At 35.7% G+C, this 20,675-nt stretch overlaps 1 protein-coding gene across 6 annotated transcripts in view; it reads left to right on the top strand.

The window, feature by feature from the left end:
• STS (steroid sulfatase) overlaps positions 1-20,675 on the top strand; it is a 124,221-nt gene that overhangs the window by 32,890 nt on the left and 70,656 nt on the right. For all 6 annotated transcript variants that reach the window (XM_054513986.1, XM_036386465.2, XM_036386455.2 and 3 more), the window contains 2 exons: positions 2,247-2,670; positions 12,350-12,486. In XM_054513986.1, coding sequence (XP_054369961.1) covers positions 2,247-2,670; positions 12,350-12,486 — 561 coding nt within the window. The remainder of the gene's footprint in view (positions 1-2,246; positions 2,671-12,349; positions 12,487-20,675) is intronic.

Below are 20,675 nucleotides of genomic sequence, written 5' to 3'. Positions count from 1 at the left end.
ATAAGAAGTGACCTTGAAGGTATACTTAATTTGTTTGAGTTTCTTTTTCATATTTTCTTACTGAATTATAGGTGCTTTGAGATTAACCTATAATAGCAAAAAAAAAAAAAAAAAAAAAAAAAAAAATAAGCCAGAAGAGCATTTATGTTCATGATTGTAAGCCTCTACCTTTAAATCACTTATCTAACTTGATGACAGTTGTTTCATGCTCACTGTGTTACACATCTGATTTATGATTATTCCATTAAGAGACTCATTCAAACATAAGAGAAAAATTGAAGCATTTCTTTTCAAAAATCTGCGTCTTTGGGTGCTGGGAATGAAAATCAGAGTTCCAGCCTTACCTAGCCCTTTATAGCACCATTATAACTTCTGAAATTTCAATAAAATGGTATGTATTGCTTGTTTTTTTACTGACCACAATAATTTTTACTGGACCGTATCAAAAGTAGTGACCAGAACCATTCTCTGCAGAATACCACCAGGAGAATACCACTTCAGGTGAGGGGCCATCTGACAGAGAAAAGTTCTCATGAAATGAGAAATGTGTAGAGGCCTTAATTTCACTGGCACATAAGCAGACTTGAAAATGTTTTATACTTGCTTTGATGATATACAGAAGTTACTTTTAACTTAAGACCATCAAGATACATATGAGGACAATTGGACTCAACTAAGCACTCAGATTCAAGATTTCTGCTTTTTCTCCACCTTTGCTGACAGACAAACTTAGGCATATGACATTCTCATCCTATAACTCAGTTCTGTTATTAGTAGAAGAGAAATAAGTACATCCACCTAATTTGCTAAATTTTAAAAAAGCAGAACTGATCCCCATGTTCACCCTCTTTGGTACTGCAGTACCTGTCACAGCCAAAGGAAAAAGTGCAGGATGAATACATTGTTCTGGAGACCCAGAAGGAGATGTTCAGGACTGTTTGCATCAGGACTCTCTTACAGTTGTGTAAAAGCTGGCTTGGTTTGAAAAAGGGGAAAATTCTGTATATGCTTTTTTTTTTTCTGTTTTACATTTACTGCCATGAATATTTTGAATTCTCTGAAACAAGTATTTCAGATTTCTTTGGGGTAAGTTATGGGAATGAAGACTTACTGGATTTGTAGTTTTTCTTGTTTATTTCTTTTGCAATCACAATCCCTGAATTATGCTGGTCATGTTTAGGTGTTTGATTCAGAAAAATAAATAAAGTTTGGCCCAGCAGTATATAGTGTTATCTGTTTTGTCAAGGCCAGCATGCTTTTTTAAATTATTCAGCATGTTTTTGTGCTGAGAGCAAAGGCATAGCTCTAGCCATAAGCTAACTCAATAAGCTTAACTGAATTTGATTTTTTTTTTATAATTATGCATTTTATTCAAATAGCAGCTACCAGTTAGGTCTGTTGTGCTAAGCAATGCATAAGCATGTGGTAAGAGGTTGTACCTGAGTCATAGAATGAATTATCTAGATACTTACCATAATCAACATGAATATAGATTGTATTAGTATAATGCAAATCAGACTCAGTGGTCAGACAGGGTCCAACATTATTGCAGAATTAGAGTGATTTCCTGGTGGTACAAAATGCTGTGAGAGAGAGTATTTGACAGCAATTTACTTGTTACTGTTGTTTTAATTTATATATATGAAATATAAATACAAAATAATCAGCCTTGTATATATATGTGTATTTTGAAGGATGTTGGCAATTTCAGAGATTTCACAATCATTTAAATAATAAATGCTTTAATAATTTTCCTATTCTTGATTTATTTTCTATTTGTTGCTGTTTTTTTATTATTCTTTTGTCTCTTTTTAACTAGTCAAATTATTTGCCAGAAAAACTTCAGAAAAGATATTTTGTACTTCCATATTTGTTCTTCCTCTTCAATCAGTATCTGCTACAAAACAGTATTATCTTATGACAACTACACATGCTTAATTTCCAAAGGTATCTGTCTGCTAGGGCTCTGTTGCTCTTCAGTGATCTACTAGCCCACTCAGAATTTAATGTTCTTCAGCAGCAGCCATAATCTGTTTCTAACTGAGATGAAGAGAGAGACAAGAAAAAAAAATCTTTGATGGAGGCACAAAGAAACTTTCAATAGAAAATAGTGATCCACACAATAAATGCTGGGAGCAAGGGGATATCAGCCAGATAGTGACAGCTTTATGTTTTAAATAATGCACATTAAAAGTAAGTTTGATGATTTAACTACAAAAATACTCCCTGTCCTTCTCTCTTTGTAGGAAAGTGGCATCTTGGGATGAACTGTGAAAGCAATAATGACTTCTGTCACCACCCCCTCAGTCATGGATTTGATTACTTTTATGGCCTTCCCGTGACCAATTTTAGAGACTGCAAACCTGGCCAAGGCAGTGTATTTTTAAAAGGTGTTCAGAAAGACCTTGTCATCCCAGTCCAAATCACTGGAATCGCCCTTGTGTCTTTGGCAGTAGTGCAGTACATTGGCCTTCTCAAAGTACCCTTCCAAGCTCTGAGTTACTTCTTGTTAATAATCACAATTTCACTTGTGGTTTTGATTTTTTTCTTCTATCAATTTCGACAACTAAACTGCTTTTTAATGAGGGACCATCAGATTATCCAGCAGCCACTGTCCTATGAGAACCTTACTCAGAGACTGACAAAAGAAGCCATGAAGTTTATTGAAAGGTAGGTTTCTAACTGTGTTGTAAGTTAACATTGGCATCTCATGATGACAGTGCTTCTGAAAATTAGGAAAAAAAGTAAGCTGGTGGGCACAGGGAATATGTCATTATATATGATTGTAATTTTTTCCTTTAAAAGATGACGTTAATCTTGTTGGTAGGAATGACTGTTTGGTTTCCTCCTGTCAGGTATGTAGCTAATTTCTCTATAAAAAGGGAAATGTTTTATTCTTAAGAATTTCATGTAAATTGAAATATGACAAATATTTTGTGGTGTGACTTAATTCTGTGAAAGCACAATGCAGAGTCATAATTCATGACTTTTCTGGAATGGGGAGATGTTCTTCATCACTGAGTTGATGCATCCATTAAAAGGCATTCATATGGCTAATTTTTTAAGATACTGGCATTTTAGATGACTCCACTTTTATAACCATAATTTTGAAAATATTTGATTTTCCAAAATTAGGGTGCTAGCTTCTGCACCTGGGACAGAATAACCCCAGGCACCAGGACAGGCAGGGAGTGACCTGTGGAAAGCAGCTCTGTGGGGAAGGACCTGGGGGTGCCGGTGGACAACCATCTGTCCATGAGCCAGCAGTGGGTGCTGGGGGCTAGGAAGGCCAATGGGATCATAGGGGGCATTAGGGAGAGCATTGCCAGCAGGAAGGTGATCCTGCCCTCTGCTCAGCCCTGGTTGAGGCCACATCTGAAAAGTTGTATCCAGCTCTGGGATCCTGAGGACAAGAGAGACACAGAGCTCCTGGAGGAGGTCCAGCAGAGGGCAATAAAGTTGATTAAGGGATTAGAGCATCTCTCTTACAAGAAAGGCTGAGATATCTGGGCCTGTTCAGCCTCAAGAAGAGACAACTTAGAGAGAACCTTATCACTGTACATAAGTATCTGCAGGGAGGTGTCAAGAGGACAGAGCCAGGCTCTGCTTGGTGGTGCCAAGCAATAGGACAAGAGGCAATGGGCAAAAGCTGATGTACAGGGAGTTCCAGCTGAATATGAGGAATAACTTCTTTCTTGTGCAGGTGACAGTGCCCTGGAACAGTTAACCAGAGGGGTTTTGTAGTCTCCCTTGCTGGAGATATTAAAGAGCTGTCTGGACATAATCCTGGGCCATGTTCTCTGGTTTGACCCTGAGGGAGGTTGGGCCAGAGGATTCCACTGTTGTCCCTTCCAACTTTACCCATTCTTTATTCTGTGATTCTGTGAAAAAAAAGGGTGTTTTTAAAACTGTGTTTTTAATATTGGGCCACCTAAATATTGGGTTACAAAACCATCCTAAATCATGGTTCATTTTTGCTAGGTCAGTTACTTCATAATTGTCACCAAAGAACTCTTAATGGGATTAAGTCAAAAAAGTATACATTTGTATATTCTAAAATAGAAATCAATGTATTTACAGAAAAAAATATTTATTCAATTTAAATTCTGGAAAAATATGTGTATGTATTTTTCTCCACCACTTTTGACACAAATTGCAGCATTTTTAAAAATACTAAATCAAGATAAAATCATACTTTAACATATAGAATTATTATCCTGAATTTCTATTCAACACCCCTGAACTACTATTCTTTAAAGTATGTAGCATTAGTTTCTGTGAACACATGCAAATGGTGTCATTGCTGGATGAAAACACATACCGGGAATCTGCAGCTAAATTTTGTAGACTTAATGACTTTACAGAGCAGCTGCTTCTAGCTGTTAGCAAGAAAAAATGTTTATTTAAAATCTTGATCTCATACTGCAATTTTTTATCATTTCCATCCTTATGAATATTTGATGTGGCTGTTTTTACATATTATACCGAAAAAATGGTTTTTATAACAAATTTCCTTAAATAATTAAGTGTTCCCAACGATCAACATTTTCATAAGTATTTATAAATTAACTCAACCATCTGTATTTCCTCTTGGTGATGGGGATAGATATAAAGATGCCTTCTCAGATACATTGTAGATAATTTAACAGTGAAGTACTTTGTTCTTACAAACACATGAACAAACACATTTGAAAATTGTTAAAAGATTACTTGCTTAGTGACCAAGCGTTTGGTGATTTCAAAAGACTCTCAAGTACATGAACTATTTGTTGGTATATTCTTCCACTATTTGCAAGTATATAAAGTGCCTGTAGTGATACTGTTATGTGTATCTATTAATGTTTCACTAGTTTCAATGCCATGACAATGGAATGGTTGCCTCAAAATAGGTGAGTTCAAGATGGAAATTGATGGTGGAAAGCTAGTAACTCTTTTAACTGTATTAATATGTGTAATGTGCACAGTTTTACCCTGTAGATTAGTGCTGCTGTTTGACCCCAGTGTTTAGAGCTGGCAAAATAATGTATAATCTAAGTTAGCATAGCTTTGTTGACCCAGCTAGAGGTAAGTGACTTTACATCATTTAGGCACTTGGCCTCAAATGTCAGTGTAGGTTTCAGACAACACTGATGTTAAATTGAAGTCAAGGTTAATAGCACATATTCATAATTTACAACAAACTTTGTAACAGGAGTGCTGTAATTACAGTGAGAATTATAACCCAGACTCTTCATAGTCAGTGTTATATTAGAGAATATCCAAACATGTTAAAGTATTGAGAAGCAATTAGTGCATTTGAGCAATCTTAACTGTGCCCTTTAATGAATGCACATGCAAACTATATGACCATAAACCTTACTCTTGGGGAAATGAGTAATTGGATTAATGTTCACTGAACTGATCTGCCCCATGCGTTAGTGTGAGCAACAAAACCAATATTTGCTTTGACACACTACTTCTGACATGATAGAGTTCATACCTGTTAAATCCAGCGCTCCAGTAGACCATTGCTTTCATGAATAATCCACTGACTTTGGCCATTTGTAGGCGACTGGCCACCAAGAGGTAACCAGGTTGCAGAAGTGAAGGGCCACAAGTATTTTGAAAGTCACAGTGCTTAGCAGCATTCTTGTCATTCCAATTCTTTCAGCCCTTTAGCCACATGTTTGAACACTGAACTTGTCACACAGTCTCCTTTTCTTCAGCTGACACATTAAGTAGCAAACTCAGTCATGTACGCTGTTAATCCTTGTGTACAATTATACCTGAGAGCAAACAATCCTGAAGTTAAAGAATTCAAGCTTTCACCCTACCTGGTTCTAAATACACATTTCATCATCAAATTAAAATTATCAGATATCATGTGTCTTTTAGTTGGTTAAGTAACTTTACAATAAATATATGATGAAGCTCCAGTCTTCACCAGCACTGATATTTCCTGTAAAGCTTTTTTTATGCTATATTTATATGCAATGTATATGAACATATTAATTTTCCAATGTTTTATCTATGTAAGTTTGTTTGCTTATTGCCTTTATTGCCTCTAGAAGTTCTTCAGAGTTCAGGTGATGGACTTCCAGACATTCTCTTTCCTAATTGTTTCTCAGTAATTTTCAGTTTTGTGACTTGTATAAGCATCAGATTCTTCAGAAGGAATAGGCAAAGTAGGAGAGGCAGTGGGGTAGACCTTTATGTTAAGGAGTGTTTTGATTATCCAGAGCTTAGTGATAGTAGTGATAGGTTTGAGTGCTTATGGGTAAGAATCAGGGGATAGGCCAACAAGGTAGATACCAAGGTGGGAGTATGTCATGGACCACCCAGAAAGGATGAAGAGGAAGACAAAATATTCTGTAAGCAGCTGGGAGAAGTCTCACAATTCCTGGCCTTTGTTCATGTGGGGGACTTCAGCTTACCAGAGCTGGAAATGCATTGCAGTGGATAGGAAACTGTGTAAGTGGTTCTTGGAGCGTATGGAAGACAACTTCCTGACATAGCTGGTGAGTGAACTGACCTAGGGAGGAGCCCTGCTGGACCTGCTCTCTGTGAACAGGGAAAGACTGGTGGGGGCTGTGGTGCCTGGAGGCTGTTTGGGCATAGAGACCACAAAATGAGAGTTTGTGATTCCTAGCAAAATAAGGAGAGAGGTCTTCCAGAACTACTACCTCAGACTGCTGGATGGCCGATTTTGGCCTGTGATTCTATACAATCATTAGAATTTGTATTTTTAAAGTTTTATAATGTCTTCATAGTGTACAGCTATGTGCTATTGTGCTTATTTTGGTCTGATCTTTGGAAAGGTGGTATTGTATTTTATCTTCCTTAGTCCAGTGTTTGCATATTACAATTTTTGTTTGTTCCTTAATAGACTGAAAGAGACCAAATACAAAATTCAATGCCCAAAAATGGCACTGGAGAAGAATGTATGCAATTACAAGTGTCAGATCTGGTGTGTGAAAACAGGTAGTAGTTTAGTTGCTTACCCTAATTGTAAGTGGGCAGGTCAGCTCTGTGTATGTTAATTCTAATTGCTTTTTCCTGAGAGGAACTGTTTACATGTCCTAAACCTAATAGAATGCTCTCTTGGTATTACAATGTATTTGAAAGTCAAATGGGTGCTACTTATTTCATGTTAAATTCAATGTGGTTGTCACTCATACATCTTCAGCATGCCTTTCAATACCAGCTGCACAGAAAATCCAATTTTGCAAAGTGCCGGGGTCTGTTTTCTAGCGTATTAGAAATTAACAACACAAAAATACCACTCTGTGATACAGAATACCTCTCTGAGAAATTTCTATACCTGATCACAAGTAATAATAATATTTTTTAAAAGTCTAATGAAATCTAGTTTTTTGAAAACAGTATTTAAATACTAACATGAGTATATTTAAAAACTGTGGTGAAGGTGAATTTGAATCTTCTTGCCTAGTTTGACCAGTCATAGGTTGCATAAGCATAATGTTCAACATTTTGTAACAGTTAATAAATTGTAAATTTTCTCTTTATCTATTCTATTTTAGTTCTTGAAACGCTGTTGCAACAACTGTTCAAATTTTTTGTTAGCTACTGTTGCAGACTGTGGTTTAGAGTTTTTCCATGTATCATTAGGTCTCAAGATCTAGCAATTGTCATGTTGCACTGAAGTTGCAGTTCTCAAATCCAGTGTTTTTGTGAATCCTACAAGGATATTCCTTATATTTTACAGCTAAAAAAAAATATAGAGAAGAATTTGTGTATCTCTGTCTACATATAATGTATATGTGCACATATATTAAAAAATGTAGTAACTTATAAGCTCTAGCAACTCTACTAGATCTTCATGTGTTTTCTCCCAGACCTCTGATTATGCCTTTTGAACAAGAAGGTAACAGGAAGAAAGTGTGGGTTCATATAGGACTTTACCAAATCTTTAGATCATTTAAGAATTATTAGGGTCCTCACTAGTTCTGCAGTGATTGGCAGACTGAATGGTCAATGGAACACTTCTAAAACAGAGGTAGATCTGTATACTGGACTCCAAAGCTTTGTGAATGAGAGGGTTTAGTAATGAGTTTAATTTGTACTAGATGATTTTTTTTTTCTCCATGCTTACAAAATTTTCTTTCAGAGCGGGAGAAAAAGGTTGTATAGAAAGGAAATAAAAACATATGTGTTTACCTTAAGTATTTAAAGGAAGCAATGAAGACATGAAATTGGAAAAGTAGAAGCATCTTATCTATTGGCATAGAAGAATTATTTAAAAAATCCAGATATGGTGGTAAAAAATTCTACTTTTAATATCTACTAGAAAGAGTCAGATTTTCTATATATTTGCATTTTTCCTTCTCTTTCTGTTACATTTTCAACACCTTTTATGGTTCTTATAAGTTATCCCCCAATAGTCTGGAGTTCTTTTTCTGATTTTGAAAAAAATTGAAAATATGACATCTGTGTTTGAAGGTGTATATTTTAAAAGAGCAGGACAGAAACATTCATTCATAAATTCATTCAGACTAACAAGAATTTTAGCACTGTTAGCAGTCAGAACAAAACAAAATCCAGCATATAGAAACAGTCCTGCTTTCGTACAACTGAGCCAAAATTTGGCTTTTCCTCCTGCAGGAACAAGATTAATGAAGTGTATTCATCCACTGCTATCACAAAGAGCACTGTCTTACTGGTGATCTAATCTGGAAGTTGAGGAGGCATCTGTGGGGAATAAGCACTCATTAATTTATCCACTGGGGGCATACTGAATAAGAATAATTTTTTTTAGTAGAAAGAAAATGACAGGAAAGGAAATGTAATGTTTCTATCTGCTTGAGTTGACACAGTGGTGATTCACCTAGAGTACTGCGTCTAGGTGTGAGGTGCTCAGCACAAGAAAGATGTGGACCTCTTACAGTGGATCCAGAGGAGGATCAAGATGATCAGTGGGATGAAACTCCTTTCCTATGGCTGAAAAAGCTGAAGTTGTTTAGCATGGAGAAGGCTCAAGAGAGACCTCACTGTGGCCTTCAGTACCTTGAGGGGGCTTATAAAAGGAGGGAGAGGGAATTTTTATAAGGACAGATAGTGGCAGGTGATAGTTTTAAACTGAAAGGGGGCAGGTTTAGATGAGATGTTATGAAGAAATTCATTACTCTGAGAGTGATGAAGCACTGGAACAGGTAGAGCAGTTGCAGATGCCCCATCCCTGGAATTGTTCAAGGATTACCTGCTGGTCATGCTGGTTTTATTGAGGCCCAGGATACAGTTGGCTTTATGGGCTGCAAGCGCATATTTTGTCAGCCAATATGGAGCTTCTTGTCAACCAACACCCCCAGGTCCTTCTCAGATCTGTTCCCATTCCATTCTTCATCCAGCCTGAATTTGTGCTTGGGATTGACATAACTGTGGTGCAGGCCTTTGCGCTTGGCTTTGTTGACTTCATTAAATTTTCATGGGCCGAAATCTCAAGCTTGTCCAGGCACTCTGGGTGGTGTTCCTTCCCTGCAATGTGTCAACTGTGCCACTTAAGTGCACAGAAAAGCCAACAATTGCCCAAGGAGTTTTCAGAGCAGCAAGCATTTAGGCAGATTTGCAGGAAAAACGTTAAAAGACTTGGGTTTGAAGCACAAAGTCAGATTAGTTTTAATTGCTCTCTCACACACTTTAAAGCTGTTTTTTATAGCTCAGGCCTGAGCTGAATCCTTGAGTAATACAAAGACACCTCACTATACAAAAGAAGAACCCAGTACTTTGCAATGCAGACGAGTCACCAGCAATGTGATGCTTTAACATGTTTTCAAGTTCCATTAAAAGCACCCTGAAGAATATCTTATGTCAGATGTGTGTAATCTCTCTAGCTACTCAATAAATTGAAAAAACTGTGTGACTCATGTGAGGATAAAAGATCTCAAATTTTTTGATAAGGAGATTCTCTGTGTTTGGACTGTGTAAAAGATAGTGGAAATACATTTTTGAAAGAGCTGTTTTTTGAAGTGGTTAAGGAGTTAAGCTGTTATTGTCAAATTTTTCTCCCGCCTACTAGCTGGTATTGTCATTCATTTTCAAGGTCAGAGTAAAGGTATTTAGTCATGATTCTCCTCAAAGTGTTTTGGCAGGAGATAAATAGCTGCCTCTGATCTTTTAGAGGATATTAATAGGTGAGACACTTCTCCACCCGACAGCAAGCTGTCAATCAAAAGCTGTCAATTGTAGTTGGAAAAAAGAGAATGATGTAGTGCCCTTCCATATCAATCATTGATTTGATGACTCTTCATGAAAGTTAGATCTTTCTGTGAGTTCAACAAACAAAACAAACTTGAATTGTTACATCTTGAAAATAACATTTGTAATGGAACCTATTGATACTTTTAGCAAAGCAAGAAGGCAGTTATGAGAATGCAGTGTTTCTATGGCATTAGAACAAGGTAGTTTATATGAAAACTAAATATAGCCTGCAGTGTTAAATTACAAAATAATTCGTTGTGGTGTTTTACCCTAGAATTTGTATATTAATCTCAATTCAGTGAATTGTGTTTAAGGAAAAAGTCAACAATAATCCCACAAATTAAAAATGCAAGTTGTAAAACAAAAATGATCTGCCTTGAAGTAAAGTTCTCTAGTGAAAGGTCAGTATTACATTTATGTATATATTAAATAAGTAACTTTTAAGTATATGTCTTTTTTTACTTCAATTGGTGATATTTTCAGCCTTTTTCATTGACTCAGGGATCTCTTGTTATTTGTTTCTAAAATTGTGAAAAGTTCTCACATAGATGACCTTTCAAATGGCAACAAACAACTTAATGGAAAGTATATCTTTTATGAAAAACATGTCTTAAATGTTTTGGATCAGTACTTTATATAATAAAGTAATACAGGATTTATGCACAAATGTTTGTGAGAGAATTAAAATATTTTTTATTCATCTTCCACATGAAGAATGTTTTTTTCTTCTGAGTTTCCTAAAAAATGAGGACTTTTTTATGAAGAAAAAATCCCCATCAGAAACACACTTATCAAGTGAGTAATATGGATAAAAATTTCCCATTCTGTGTTTATCTACTACTGTATATGCCAGTAGAAAAAAAAGCTTTAATCATCCAACTTGTGAAAAAAACAGATCCAACCAAGGAGAGAGGAAAATGGATCATAAATATAGTAGATTAAACTTAATTTTTTTTCTTTAGGAGGAAACTATTGATATCAGATTAATCTCTTCTTCTACTTGTTTTCAAGTTCTAAGTGTTAGGATTTTTTTGTTCATTTTAAAGAAGTGTTTTTTATGAGCATGCCTGTATTGGGACTACTCTCTTAAAAAGGTGGATGAACCAACTGCTTGAGGAAATACATGGTCTCCCTTTGATGTTGATGTGAATCACAGGTGTTATCCACCACAGCTTGGTGGGGGAAAATATGATAAATAAAACTAAAAGTAGTCTTCAATTAGCTGTGTGCTTTAAGATGAGATCCAGACAAGTGTTGTGGGTAGTGCTTTTGTGGTTCAGCTGATATTTACAATATGCATAATGTACTGCAAGTGCTGTTAGAGCATATAGCAGTAAATTTGGCTAGTACGGCACAATTTTAAATAAAGTAGTATAAATAATGCATAAGGAGAAGTACTTGTTTGAGCTGTGCTTTCACAGCCTGCTGGAATTGATCATAAATATCCTGTTGACAGATCACATGAAGAGCAAAATTTACAGAGAGTCTATTTATTGCACTCTTTCTCTTGTATCTGTTTAGGAAATAGACAGAAGACAATGGAGACTGTTCGTTACTCTGAGAACAAAAAGTTTTATATTGGTATGACTTTGAGGTTATGTAGAGTCACATGCATACACATACAGAGCTTTAAAAGGAAAGAGGTTTGGTCATATACCTTAGCCCATAATAAAGACCCAGGTCCCCATAACAGTTTAGTTGATCAGCTTCCACATGACTTTGTGAGGAAGGAATTGTGTTTCACATGGATATGTAGTGCTGAGGGTATATTTTTGAACAGAAATTGTATTCAGGTTTTTAAAAATATACATGTAAATTGTTGAGACGTGTTTGTATTCAGAAACTGCTAGATTCCTGCCTTTGAACAACAAGTCCTTTTTCAATATATATCACAAATAGTATTTAGATAGATTTTGTCATTTATTTTTCCTTTCAATTCAGTAAAGAGTGGCATTTTTACTGGGTGTGTGTTTATTCAGAATTATCCTGTAATCAATTACATTTTTCCTTTTCACCTTTCTTTTTGTTTTGGTGTTTGTTTTTTTGGGGGGGTACAGGGAGCCTTTTTTAAAAAAACTCTATTGAAGAAAGATTTATTTGTAGAAAACTTATTATAAAATACTGTAAGAGTTTGTGGTTTTGTTTTGTTTTCCAGGAACACTGATACACCATTTCTTCTTTTCCTGTCTTATCTTCATGTCCATACTGCTCTATATGCTTCAGAAAATTTCCAAGGAAAGAGCAAGCATGGTTTATATGGTGATGCAGTGGAGGAAATGGACTGGAGTGTAGGTATGTTACACATGCTTCTAACAGCGGTGGAAGGGATTCATGATGAGTTGTGTTCATGTTCACCAAATTGAGAACAGCAATTTGTGTCTATAGTATATCTGTCATACTTGTTCTTTATACTTAGGGGAAAGAAACAGTCTTTTAGAAAGCACAATAATCTGAGCTTTTGTGATATCTACTTTATTGTCAAATTTATTGTGTCCTAAAAAAGCAATTCCCTTTGACTGTGAAAGTGGTCAATGCAGCATGGACTTAGCAGAGATGTGGACATCTAACTGTGGGCTTCTGAAGCTGAGTAGTTAAATCCAACCCTCTGAGCTTCTGAGTGCATCTTGCATATTCAAATGATCCTTATAAAACAATCTACTATTTTAAAAAGTGACCATATGATATCAGAATCAAAATATTTTCAAATTAAGTATATAATATGCACTCTTGGCAAAACTAGTTTGCTAATTATTTCAGTGAGTTCTCTGAATTACTGAAATCACCAAGATGAGATCCACTTCTATTTATGAAGAATAGTCCAAAAAAATCAATTTGCCTTTCAGAGCCTTCCATTCTGTCTGAGGCTGGAGAGGAATTGGTCCTTAAATCTTTCAGCAGGCTTCCTATATATCTAGATGTATAGAAGTGTTTCTCTGATTCCAGAGATAATCACCTGTGAAAACAAGTAACAGTTCATATTTGTAAATAATCATATGGTAGAATAGCAGTATTGTAGGCACTAAATATGACTTTATGGTCCTCCTTCCTCTATACCTCAAGTTGATTCTCTTCTCAGTACAAGTCAATGCAAATTGGCTTTCTTCAAGAAAGCTTTCTGACTAAATTTCTATTAACAGATATTTAGCTTTGGTGCATGCATAAATCATGCCAGTATGAGCAGTTAAACATGTATTCTTTGCATATTTTGTATCAGGAAGTCTAGTTGAAGAAACAATGGGCAAAAGGTAGTGATTTGTAATGTGCTTATTGCAGTGTTTACAGGAATGGGGAGAACTGTTGTGGGAAACTGTAATGTGCTTAGGAAGGGTTTTCAATGTAGGAGATAACAGAACAACACTCTTTTGTAAAACATGTTTTCTAAAGAGAGAGCAGGTTTTGTTTTATTCCAGTTCTATCAACCCTGAATCTTTACCATGTCTATCAGTGGCCACCAGCATTTGATCAAATGGGTACTTGCATTAGATAAAAGAATGCATGTGTTATAATTTCTGTTTGCATCCACATTGTAGCAGTCCACTGGGCATTAGCTCGTTTTACTGTCTGTGTTTGATTTCCTGGGGTTTTTTTTCTGTTGTGCAATATTTACTTTATTCCAGCCTAATTGTTTTTTTTTGCTGCTGCCATTACATTTTTCTGTTTTCTTGTCCCCCAGAGAGTGTCTCTAGGGTTTAAACAGCAACTTGGAAAGCCGGGTAGCTGACATGCTGCTGTTTCAGGTTATTTAGTGATACAGAGGTGGTAACAGGTTGAAAACCACTGCCCTTTTCCAGAATGACCACAAGCTCTTAGGAGATGTGTCAAATAAACCAACTGTAGCACAGAAGCATGCTATTTAAAAAGCAGGGCTTTTAAAATCTCTGGGCTAAATCAGAGATTCAAGTTTAATGGTGATAATATAAGAAATTAGAACAAATTTAGAGAAGATACATAAGTTTCCTCAGGTATTGTCCTTTTCTGGTCATTACATCAGGGACAGTAGAGCTAGCTTAATCAGGAAACAGATCCACAGATCCACAACTGTCATTTACTAGTATAAAAGCAACAATTTTTTTTTTTTGGTTGATCTCAGTTTTGGTTGTGTCTTGTAAAAATCTTCTTGAGATGAAGAGAGAGATGGCATATTTGCTCCAGGACGTAGAAAACGTGTTTAGTTCCTCTGCTACTTTCTCCTCCATTATTAGCCTGATGAAAAAAAAAAAAAAAAGCCATGGCTGTCATTTCCAAATGAATCTGGAAGAATAATATACTTTTTTTTTTCAGTTGAAGGGAGTACTTATTTCCATTAACCTCCACTGAAAAGTCCAGTTTTAATGCATCAGCTATGTCAGAGAAAGTAGATTGATTCACTGTACTGCTGATGTCAGTAACCAGTATGCTCTTGAAAATGCCTCTGAAGATGAGGCAGTAGAAAAAGTTTTTAAAAAATTGTCTAGAAAAGATGAAAAAGTGAATACTGTGAGCTTTTCAGAAATGGAGGTTTTATCATTCATTTGACAAAAATTAGTATTTATGCATAGATGAATGTAACTTGCAAGAGCAGTAAGAACAAGATAGCCCAGATATAACACTATGCTGCAAGACTTTCTAAGTAAAGACAACACAGCATATGAAGAAAACATGAGTGTATTGAAATCTACATTATAGAACAACATCAGAAATCTTTGACCTTTGGTAGGAAAAATACACCAACTTTCATTGAGTTCTAAAAGAAATTTACAGTGGTTTCTGCTGACTGAGTCATGTTGTGGAAGGCCCTTGTGAATAACTTAAGAAAAAAAAGTAGAAAAGGAGTAGAAGTTGCAAGTAGAAGTACTACCAGGTACCAGTGATGACATAAAGACATAAAGATTGAACAATCGAATGCAACAGAAATATTATTCCTTATTTGAGAGATCAGATGGAATCAGAAAGATTTTAGGTGCCATTTCCAAGAGAGAAAGCAGAAGCTTTTCTTGTAAGATGGAAAAGTCCACTCAAGACTCAAAATTCTAATTACAAAACAGTTCCATTTTCATTTTTTATTTATTGAGAATCAATACCAAATTGGACAATTATTCAATTGTAAGGCCATCATCATGCTAGGAGGAAAAAAGCCCAAAGTACATGTGAATAAAATACTTCTTTGAATATTTCATGTTTGTGACTTGTTAAACCAATACTGAAGATTATGATTACAATCCATGTCAAAAATCCAAAATACAAAGCCTCTTGATAAGCTTTGGGACCATGTATGTCTATTGCTTTTTCATACTGATGTGTGTATAACAGAATTCAATGTTGAAAGCATTCAGTTATAATGTCACTGCATGTGACATGCCTTAGAGAATTATTCTCTGGCTAATAACATTAATTTTCTTTCAATGTAGGCTAAGCACCTTATTAATGCTATTAATTATAATTCATATGAGAGCAGATGAAATAATCTTACAGTCTAAAAATGGAAAAAGAAATGATGAATGAATCAATGAATGCACTATCATCCTTTTCATCCTTCCTCTATTCCCTTCTTTCATTCCTTCATCCTGATTGAGTATAGGAAGAAAAATGGATATGCTCAGAAATTGTTTTTGATGTAATTGCATTACACTAATTTAATCCAAAACAGATCACTGCAAAGAGTTTTGGAGCCCCCTGTAGACTTGCAAGCTGTGTGAAGACATTAATCCCACACCACTTTTGCAAATGGCTGGTTGTTATTTTGTTAGCAGCAGCTGAACTACATATCAGGTGTTCTTCCTTTGTAGGTCAATCCCTACAAAGGTTTAGATGTAAAAGTCTCAGAAATTGTAGTCTTGTCACATCCTAGGTAACTGTAAAGAGGGGGCCTTGTCTGGATGTCTTTGTTAAATGAATGTCCTGAAAGCTGAAAAACCTTAACTGCCTCTCTCCCATGATCTTTTGACCTGTCTTAGGATCAAGTTAATATTACAAGAAAATATTATAAGTCATCTGATATTAGTTATTTAGAAGGAAAGGAAAGGAAGGGAAAGGAAAGGAAAGGAAAGGAAAAAGGAAAGGGAAAGGAAAAATCCCAAAGCATCTTAAATTTGACTGTTATTTTAAATAAAATAGAATTTTATAGGAAGTGTGTTTTTTGTAGGAATATGTTCCTAGTACCACTGAACAGTGTCCTGAAAAGGGTTATAAGAAAGACTCGAGCTTTTTTTAATAGAAAAACCTGGGAGAGCTGGGACTGAAGCCCTACTCAGCCTGCAGAAGAGAGTATCTTATTGACCTGAAGGAAGAGTGTAAAGAGAATGGGCCCAGGCTCTTCTCATTTGTGCCCAGTGGCGAGAAGAAATGGGCACAAATTGAAACATGTGAGGTTTCCTCTGAACATCAGGGAAAACTTTTTTACTCTGAGGATGATCACATGCTAACCCAGGTTGCCATTGGGGTGGTGAAGTCTGGAGATGGTCCAGGGCTCCAAGTCGCCCTGTTTAAGGAGCAAGCTTGGGCAAGGTAGCCTCCAGAGGTCCCTTCCAACATCAGTCATTCTGTGATTCTGTGAGATGCTGGAGAAAACAAAAATATCTGTTCACTAAAGTCAAATCATATTTGAAACAAAATCAAATACAGCCTTTAAAAGTCAGTGTAGAGAAACAAAGAAACTCTGAAGCAAACAGAAGCAAGATACTGTCATGATACTCTCCTCCTCTGCTGTTCTCTAGTGTGACCCCACCTGGAGCAATGCATCCAGGTCCAGAGGAAAGCCACAGAAATGGTCAGAGGTCTGGAAACATTCTTCTCTGAAGAAAGGCTGGAAGAGCTAAGGTTCTTTATCTTGGGGAGCTGAGATTGTTTAGCCTGGGGAGGGAAAAGGTTCCAGGGTTATTGCTGCCTTTCAATATATAGAGGGGGCCTATAAAAAAGGTGGAGAGGGACTTGCCAATGACTGTATAGACAAGACAAGGGGCAGTTTTAAACTGAAAGAGAACAGGTTTAGGTTAGCTATTAGAAAGTAATTGTTTGTGATGAGGGCAGTGAGACACTGGACCAAGTGGCCCAGAGAAGCTGTGGGTCTCCCATCACTGGCAGTATTCAGGTTCAGGTTGTACAGGGCTTGGAGTAATGTGGTAGGGAGATTGGACTGTATGATCTTTGAAGGTCCCTTCCAATACAAGCCATTTTTTGATTCTCCATTACTATAGTGATTGACAAGTTTTGAGGATGCTAAAGACATCTTAAGTAGATTTTCCTTACAAGGAAATAATATCCATATTTTTTTTTTAAGTAAAAGTAACTATGCAATTAAACCGTAGGTATCTGAAGAAATTGAACCTCACATGAGGAACATTTATGAACTTGTTGAAGCATTTGCAATACTCTGCAACATAACTCTCTGGGGTGACATATAGCCTGCACTGAAATGCAGCATGACAGATGTAAAGCATACTTTCTTCACTGAGGAAGGACAGCTGGGGTATAATCTAGTAGGACTATCTGAAAGTCAGACCACTTTTCAACTGCTTTTTTTATTATTATTCCACTGCTATCTTATTAAGAATTTTCTATAAATACATATCTTCACAAAGCACTTTCAAAGACGAAGAGAAAGGCAGAAGCTCCACCAAGCCAGCACCAGACTTTTGTGAAAAACATCTAATTTACTTATTCCCTAATGAGATTTCCTAGTGTTATAAAAGAGATTATCTCAGTAATATGATATGTGCAGGATTAAGCTGTGGTTCCTAATGTGGATTCCACCCAATTGTGAGATGATGAAAACTAAATTCTTACATACCTTTATCTGATGAATTTTTGCATGATTAAATAGTTAATATGCTAAGTATGTGAACTTGATCACATCCTTTCCTTTAATCTTTATTCTGTTCTGGAATGATGTAAATGAAAGGTCTAAGAGAAAACCATTCCAATTTAATATAAACTATTTTTAATGACCCCTGTGGCATCTTTCTCTCTTTTTAGTAATAGATGTAACACCAAGTAAATGAAAATAATGGTTTCAGACACAAAACAAAAGTTACTTTGGAAAATGTAATATATTTAGGATACAGAAAACTGAACTATGCCCAAAAGACTCATAGAATTCTTGCTCTGTTGAAAGTAACATAGTCTAATGCATTCACAAAGCAAAGAGAAAAAAGGGTAATTTTTTTTCACTTTTAAAATTCATTGTTTTAAACTTACAATCCTTTAAACTCTTAAAGTTGACTTATTATTTTTAATTACAAACTAATTAAAATTTAATTTTAATAATTATTTCAGGCTATTCTGGCCTGAACTTACATTCTTAGGGGTTGGATGTTTGGGGTTTTGTGGGGGTTTTGTGGGCTTTTTTAATGTTCTTTCAAATACTGTACAGTAACTACCTTCCTTCTGGTAAACAGCATAGTATTATTAAATTTTATCAGAAATCAATATTTCTTCTTTTACATAAAATTGTTAGTGGTTGTTGTTTTGAATTCTCATGTCTCTGAATCACTTTGCAATGTTTGTATACTTTGAACCTTTATTTAAAAACCTCTTCTATAAGGGACAACCTAGAAATGTATCACAAATCTTCTGAGAATTCTGAATTGTATTAAAAATCAAAATAAACATTATTAATAATATGAGAAGAAAAATATGGACAAATTCCTATTGCTTTGAGAAAAAAATGAATGAGCTATCCTTTTTTTTTCCCCGAGAAAAAATCCTGCACACCAAGATAAGCCTAATTTATCATGGCTTTTCACCTCATGTAGTCATTTGTAACAGTGCAACATCGATTAAAAAGATAAGCAAAACAGAATGATGCCACATGATCAGAAGCAGCAGATAAGCACTGATCTTATCCAGCTACTGTGAATGTGACATAATGTTGGCTGAGCCTCAAAACCAAAAAATAGAATTAAAAATCTGGAGATGGATGCCTGATGCTAATAGTGCATTCCTTGACCTTGCTTTTCTGAATACATACTGGTGTACATCTCAAATCTGTAAGGTTTAATATTAGGCTGGATTTCTTATCATAAAAGATGTTCAGCCAGCACCCTGAGGAAGAAGGTATTCAGCCAATACAGGTACTCTGTGACTAGGATAGAATTTTCCCACCCTGTCTTGCTGATCTGCTCTTATCCAAGCATTAAGAGACTGTTTTCTCTGGTAAGACAGTAGTTAAGCTCTTGAAGCACATTCACTCTTTAGGTCACATCTGGGAAAATTGTCAGTGTGGGTGCAGATTAAAAACATTTGTGGTTCTGCCTTTTATGATATGGATGTGTTCCAGTTAAAATCTGCTCTAAAACCCAAACCCATTTCATAAGTCACTAAGCACCAATGACTTTCAGTCACTACTGAATGGGACCAAATTTAAGAGGTGACTAGGTGATGAAGGACTCCTGTTTCCACTATGATAAGACTCCTGATATACCTAATCCTCTTTAAGTATAGTTTCTTTTTATATATCACATCTTTTTATACAGCAAAGCTCCTTCTCAGAACACTATTTACAAGATTACAAGGCACATCTTAAGTCACCATTTCTGTAGCACTTTTTAATCAGTCATGTTCAAATAATGTCTTAGTACTCCATGATGGAAAAATTGAGTGTAATGTAGTTTGTGGTAATAGTGCTGTGTGGTTCAAAATTTGCTGCCAGCTGCTTAAGAGGTTTCATTTGCATCTGATACTGCAGAAGTTAAATTGTCAGAACAACGTGTGCTAGGGCACTGTGCATTTTTCTTTACAAAAATGTAATCATGTAATGTTCAAAAATGTAAAGGCTTTCTGTTAATTATGAAGCTCTTAAAATTCGTTCTATTGCAAAAACAGTGACTTGACATCTAATGTTTTGTTAGATCAAAATGCTGTAATTGGTGAAAGAAAATTTGCATTACTCTTAGACAAGTTAATTTCTATTAGTAAGAGAAAGCTCAAAGCCTGTTTTAGATAAACTAGAAATAAGAATCCTGATGACTCCAAGCAATGATAAATCCAGGTAAGGAGGATAGGAAGTTCTCTAATGAAATGCGCAACCAACCTTTTGTTTCACCTTTGCCTCTGAAGTTTAATTTTACAAATTAATGGTATGGTTGGATTTTGCTCCTAACTTAAGGTGGGTAGGGAAAACCATTATCAGTGAGATTAAGAACACAGCAAGATTAAGAACAATTCATAACAATTAAGAGCACAGATTTAAGCCAAAATTGACCTGCAGGACTTCAAGTCAATATGGACAAAGGTCTGAGTATGAATATTCAGATAAAAGTTGCAATAAGGAAACAAAATGGGGCTAACTTTATTCAAATTGTAGATAATCTCCAAAATACAGTTTGGAAACACAGTTTTAAGGAAGCTGCTAAAGGTTTTGCTCATTGAGGGCCTTTGCATAGCAACCTTTTTTAGCACAGATACTGTGAAGCTTTAAAAAAAATTACATTTGCACTGTGCTAGAAAAACTCCACAGGAATTTAGTAAGACAGTCATCCAGAGCAAGGGATCAGGATGACAGACTT

The sequence above is a fragment of the Molothrus ater genome, chromosome 2 (assembly GCF_012460135.2).
Source record: "Molothrus ater isolate BHLD 08-10-18 breed brown headed cowbird chromosome 2, BPBGC_Mater_1.1, whole genome shotgun sequence".
Lineage (NCBI taxonomy): Eukaryota > Metazoa > Chordata > Aves > Passeriformes > Icteridae > Molothrus > Molothrus ater.
The sequence above is the reverse complement of the archived record's forward strand: the minus strand, read 5'-3'. Positions and strand labels throughout refer to the sequence as shown.